Genomic DNA, 6875 nt, shown 5'->3' with positions numbered 1-6875 from the left:
GACTCAGGGCGGCTCACAACATATTTAAAACAAAGGCATATATACAATCCCCCCCTGTAAAACCGAATTAAACCAAATTTTAAAGTTGTGTTATTTCGAATTCCTTAAAATGAACCCAGTATAAAATCCTCCCTAGGCCAGGTCCGCTTGCTGAAAAAGCCATGTCTTGAGGGCGCGACGGAAGGTAAGGAGATCCGGATAGCCATTTGGACAAATGGCTATCCAGTCTCTTCTTAAAAACTTCCAGTGTTGGAGCATTCACCACTTCTGGAGGCAGGTTGTTCCACTGGTTAATTGTTCTAACTGTCAGGAAGTTTCTGCTTAGTTCTAGGTTGCTTCTCTCCTTGATTAGTTTCCACCCGTTGCTTCTTGTCCTGCCTTCAGGCGCTTTGGAGAATAGCTTGACTCCCTCTTCTTTGGGGCAGCCCCTGAGAGATTGGAAGGCTGCTATCGTGTCCCCCCTCATCCTTCTCTTCATTAAACTAGACATACCCAATTCCAGCAACCGTTCTTTATATGCTTTAGCCTCCAGTCCCCTAGTCATCTTTGTTGCTCTTCTTTGCACTCTTTCTAGAGTCTCAACATCTTTTTTGCATCATGGTGACCAAAACTGGATGCCGTATTCCAAGTGTGGCCTTACCGAGGCCTTGTAAAGTGGTATTAATACTTCACGTGATCTTGATTCTATCCCTCTGTTAATGCAGCCTAGCACTGTGTTGGCCTTTTTGGCAGCTGCATTCATTTCTTATAAAAAGTTCAACCTCTCCAAAAGAAGTAAAGAGAAAGAAACAATTCCACTCTTTTCCCTTTAATTGAATTATTGCCACCTCTTCTTCATCCCATCGGCAACATCATTGTATCATTTCCAGTCTCCTTTCCCACAGAGAGGCTGACTAAAATGAAAATGAAAGGCAGCCCATTAGACACAAGAAGTAGCTTAAGCAACTAACGTCACATGGAGTTTTCATTGCAATTTCATTTTGTTAAATGATCATAGATCAGTGGTTCTCAACCTGTGGGTCGGGACCCCATTTAGGGTCGATCAACCATTTCATGGGGGTCGCCAAGCAAGGCTGTCCGCCATTTTTTTTGTCCGCCATTTTTTCCCCTTTTCCGGCGGGTGCCTTACCTCCCTTGAGCTGGGCCAGCTGGTGGTCGGCCTGCTCCGTCTCTGCCGCTTGCCAGCTACGCCTCGGCCGGCGCAGGGGGCGGAACCACGCATGCGCGGTACTCCCGGGCAGGGAAAGTCCTCGACTTACAACTGGTTGGGTAGTCCTCGACTTACGACCGGTTTAGTGCTCGACTTACGACCGGTTTAGTCCTCGACTTACAACCGGTTTAGTCCTCGACTTACAACCGGTTTAGTCCTCGACTTACAACCGGTTGGGGTGGCGGCATTAAAAAGGTTGAGAACCACTGTCATAGATCAATGAAATCTGTTCCCGTTCCAAATTGGATGATGTCACAGTCTTATATTGGTTCATCTTTTCAGCCTTCTACCTCCCCAGGAGTTCAGCTCTTGCAGTTTCTGGTATTATAAGAATTATATCATGAGTGAAGCTTCACAATGCATTCTCAATGACCCTTTGAGCACAGATATTATTACAAATGCAGTTTGTGGGAATACCTTTGTGGAAGAGGGAGAAGAATGTGATTGTGGCTCTCCAGAGGTAAGGTGTTTTTTTTTTTAATCAACAAGGCTGATTCCAAGAACTTTGTCAAAAATGGGAATCCTTGCAAAATCATCTGGCTTTCTCGGTGGTTTGAGCCATCCAAGAGGTTGGTTTGTGAATGGCATAGATTTGTGTCCTTTATGTACGTGCATGTATGAAGTGGTTTCTTGGATTTGGGAAATCAGTTGTACACAAATGGAGAACTGATATCTCCTTTTGGGAAGACAATGCATTTTTTAAAATGGGTGTTTTAACATTCCAAGAATATCCTTCCCTACTGAAAACCCCTACTTTGTTGACATGGCCACATTAAGAATGAAGTCAAATATGTGTGTCCTAGGATAACGTTGCAGGATCCAATCTCGGTCAGTCACCGGGACCAGAGGTTTAGTTTTCTGAGCTTTCAGACTTGTGCTGGAGCCAATCCTCAGGGAATTTCTTTCTCAACAGAATGTGTGAGAGAAAAGTTGTGAGAGAGAAGTTCCTTGAGAATAGGCTCCAGCACAAGTCTGAAAGCTTGAAAGACTAAATCTCTGGTCCTGGTGATCAACCCAGATTGGATCCTGCAACATGGAACACATTGCATATCCCATTATTTTCTTGATCTGCTTCCTCTCAGAACTTAAAGATTTTCAATCTCTGTTCTGCTCTTTAATAGTAATTTTTCATACAAACAGTAATTTATTAAAGTATTTTCCTTATATTTTTTAAATAGAGTCAATACACAATGTAATTGTTTATGCCAATGTGCTTGAGAGACAAAAGAAAGAGAAACAGGCTACTTAATGGTCACATAAATAGTAGCTTAGCCTGCAGAAGCAATGGGGTATGACAAACATATCAAGAGGAGCACCTCTCACCCCTCTTTCCATAATGATGAGGGGAGAAATGTATTTTCAGCCAAGAAAGATTCTGTTATCATAACCTTGCAATAAAGGTAGTCTTAATATTCATGATTGGTGCTTCTTCTCTGGCCTACCTCAAAGGTAGGAATCCTGAGTAGAAAATTGCTCAGAATAAGCAAAAGATTTGGACTGCAGTTTATGTGAGCTTCACAATTTGNTTAATAACACCAGAGTTACATTGATAGAAGACATCTAATGACTAAAGAAACCTGAATTTGGGGTTGTAAATTAATTTAATGGACTGGATTCACACAACATGCTAATCCCTCTCCCCAGCCTAAGTCTAATACTAGCCAAACCTATGCCATTCTGAATACTGGCAAGAACTGAGGTCGGGCAAGGGGTTGCAAGAAGCCATGGAGATTCTTGTATGTCCCAAGGCTTTAGATTGTGCTTCCATCTTCTATAAATTGTATCCCCCTCATCTGCTTTCTTACAGGAGTATTCACTTCGATGGTGGAACCTTAGGAGTAGCTTTCATAAATGGAATGTGCAATTCTCTTCTATCTGTAGGAGCGATTCAGGTTGGTAGAAAGGACATGTTTTACAGTACCTGTTTGGAGTCAGTGAAAACTTATATACAGTCATCACTTTATTACAAAAAAAAAGACTCTTCTAATTTTTGATCCACATCATTTTCATCCATATTTATTTATGAATCTGACCTCTCCAGGTCTTTCCTCAATTGTTGGCATTTTGGCACAATGCATTCTGGACATGTCATAGAACAAGATATTTTTAATGCTTTGATGTATGTAGCAGAAGATGAAAATACAATTCTTTTGGATTAGGAGGAGTCAAAGGAAAACTGTGCCATCATCGGCAAATGAGCAGGTCAAATCCTGTTGCATATTTGCAAACAATGCTTCTGAACAATATTCTTAGTAACCCTAATGACAGACACGAATCATCCTTCTTTCATTCCAAGAAATTTATGATCTAGATTTATATGGCTGAATTAATATACAGTGAGAAAATTAGAGAATACTAAATCTGCTTTTAAAAAAGCTTCCAATATTTGAAGAACCTATCAGAAAACCACATTAGTTAAGAAGGTGCTAATGATAATAATAATTTTATTTTGCAGTCACAGACCAAAATGCAAGTGCAACAAAAGAAAACACAAGAGTGCTAATGATATTTACTGAGAAACTTGGCTTTGTTCACTTAGAATAGTGGAGCCACATGGAGGTTATAAAGTTTTGTTCCTTAACAAGCAGAATTAGGATCCTGACAGTATGGGGTAACCCTAAGCTTGTTTGCTTAAGAAAGTCATTTTTATTCAGAAGGACCAACTCACTCGTAAATCTGTTCAGCATTTCATCCTTCAATATTCTGAAAATGCTAGCTTGTAACAAAGCCACTGAATAGTTTTTGGACCGAAGCCCGTAAGTTTTAGTAACTAAAGAAATGCAGACAGACAGATGGATGCAGAGGTTTTGATTATCTCCTGTACTGTAGATTCAGGGCTTTAAAGTTTTTTTCTGAATGCAAGTATTTGTGTATCTTCAGGAGACATGGTTCGCATACGTGCATTCAGAAGAACTGGAAGAATGTTGAGATGGTACAAGTAGTCCTCAAGTTACATCTGGTCACTTAGCGACTGTTCAAAGTTACTATGGACCCCTCTGACATCATGTGACTGCATTTTGAGCCCTTGGCAATCAGCCTAAATGTAAGGCCATTTCCAATGCCCTGGGATCACGTGACTGTAATTTATGAGTTTTGCCAGAAATTGGTATTTACTTCTGGTTTCTGAGAAAAACTAGCCCAAAGAAAACAATGGGTTCATTTAACAACCACAGTGTTCTCTTAATGACCACAGCATTTGCTTTAAGACCACTGTGTTTGCTTAATGACCACTATAAAAAGGTGATAAAATTAGATCAGTCATGTCATGACCCACTGTACATCCACCCTAACCTATCACCTTAATTGCCAGGCTCAGTTGTAGTCATACATTGAGGACTACATATACAATCCTTAACAATTTTCTTAGCAATTCCCCATGTTAAAACCAATAAATAATAAGAAATCTTGTTGCTTATAAAAAAAAGTAGTACAGTCTGGAGAAAGGATCTTACCCCTTCCACTTGTTTTGAGGCTAATGTTCTATTTACATTTCATTATTTAACCCAGAAAAAAAAATAATAGGAAGACACTTTATTATCAAAGTATTCCAAGGAGTCAATTGTGGAGAAAATTTCCATCTCTAAGGTTAGAAACCATCAAACTTTGAAGAAACAACTGCTTTATGCAAGAAATCCAATCTCAGCCCTGTAAATTATTAATCTCTTTTTCTAACTCTGATTTTTTACTAGAAAGTTGCTGAGCAAGGGTTTCAGATCAGTACTAACAACTGGGTTCAATTCTCGTTTGTTGATGGACTAACTGTAGACAAAATGTTCTCTTTTCCCCCAGGATAACAGCATCTATGCAATTACCACTGCGGCTATAATGACCCATGAGATGGGTCATAATCTTGGCATGGATCATGACGCAGATTCCTGTACTTGCAAGGATGGCCCATGCATTATGAAGGCTGCACTAAAGTAAGGATTCAGGAAAGCTTTAAATGTCTTTCAAATCAAGTTACATTTAAATGATTGCAATTAAACACTAAATGAAGTATGCCGAGAGCTTAAAAAAAATGAAACTGTCAGAGTTACAGAACAGTAGGGTTTGGTCAAACGTGTGTCAGTTTTCAGTATGTAATTAAAATGTGTTGTATTTAAAAAGATAGAACTGCTCTCAACAATTGAATAGCCATCATTCAGTAGCTCCCTCCAAAACAGAATAGTTTAAAGAAATGGCATAGGAAGCATAACCCAAGAAACCAAATATTAATAACTGTGATGGACGTTGTTATTAAAGAGGAAGCCAAGTTAGACGTTAAAGATTGTCCTAAAGTGAGAACCAAAATAGGAAAAAATAAGACATGTTCTGTCTCTCTCATATATTGCAGTCTGCTGAAATCAGCAGGTAGCAATATACAGATGGTCCTCAACTTACAACCATTTGTTTAGCAACCGTTCAAAGTTACAGTGGGATAGAAAGACATTATTGATCCTCTCATTTACAACTGATGCAGCATCCGCTCATTTAAGACTCAGAATTCAGGCACTTGGCAACCAGTATGTATTTATGATGGTTGCAGCATATTGGGTTTATGCAGTCACCATTTGCTGGAAAAAAGAGAAAGGGGAAGGAAAGGAAATCGTTTATTGGCCAAGTATGTGCATTCAGAACCTAGTGGCAAATTGCTGATATTAGAGCAGAATTCCAATAACAACAACAACAACAACAACAACAACAACAACAATAATAATAATAATAATAATAATAATAATAATAATAATAATAATAATAATAATAATAATAATAATAATAATAATAATAATAAAGTTGGAAGGGACCTTGGAGGTCATCAAGTCCAACCCCCTGCTCAGGCAGGTAACCCTATATCATTTTGGACAAATGGCTATCCAGTCTCTTCTTAAAAACTTCCAGTGTTGGAGCATTCACCGCTTCTGGAGGCAGGTTGTTCCACTGGTTAATTGTTCTAACTGTCAGGAAGTTTCTGCTTAGTTCTAGGTTGCTTCTTTCTTGATTAGTTTCCATCCGTTGCTTCTTGTCCTGCCTTCAGGTGCTTTGGAGAATAGCTTGACTCCCTCTTCTTTGGGGCAGCCCGTGAGAGATTGGAAGGCTGCTATCGTGTCCCCCCTCATCCTTCTCTTCATTAAACTAGACATACCCAATTCCAGCAACCGTTCTTTATATGCTTTAGCCTCCAGTCCCCTAGTCATCTTTGTTGCTCTTCTCTGCACTCTTTCTAGAGTCTCAACATCTTTTTTACATCGTGGTGACCAAAACTGGATGCAGTATTCCAAGTGTGGCCTTACCGAGGCCTTGTAAAGTGGTATTAATACTTCGCGTGATTTATTTTATTTATTTATTTTATTTATTAATTACATTTATATCCCGCCCTTCTCCTTGCGGACTCAGGGTGGCTAACAATTGGATAAAATACAGACATATTATACACCTATTAAAATTGATTAAAAAGAAATATTTAAGCTCATCAGATTAAAAGTTATTATTTATTTATTTATTTATTTATTATTTATTAATTTGATTTATATACCGCCCTTCTCCCGAAGGACTCAGGGCGGTGCACAGCATATTAAAAACAAGTAACAATAAAATACCAAAATAAAGTTAATAAATACCAAAATAAAAACCCCTCTAAGACCAAATTAAAAGCCAAATATTAGTAGCTGTGTCGTAATTAAAATTA

At 38.8% G+C, this 6875-nt stretch overlaps 1 protein-coding gene across 1 annotated transcript in view; it reads left to right on the top strand.

Moving 5' to 3' along the window:
• The window catches only part of LOC107298286 (zinc metalloproteinase-disintegrin-like NaMP), a 33158-nt gene that overhangs the window by 15856 nt on the left and 10427 nt on the right, over window positions 1-6875 (top strand). The window contains 1 exon segment of the mRNA XM_015827660.2: window positions 1493-1670. Coding sequence (XP_015683146.2) covers window positions 1493-1670 — 178 coding nt within the window.

Source organism: Protobothrops mucrosquamatus, unplaced genomic scaffold (genome assembly GCF_001527695.2).
Source record: "Protobothrops mucrosquamatus isolate PMUCROS unplaced genomic scaffold, P.Mucros_1.0 scaffold3846, whole genome shotgun sequence".
NCBI classification, from domain to species: Eukaryota; Metazoa; Chordata; class Lepidosauria; order Squamata; family Viperidae; genus Protobothrops; species Protobothrops mucrosquamatus.
This window is presented reverse-complemented; position numbering and strand designations above follow the sequence as displayed.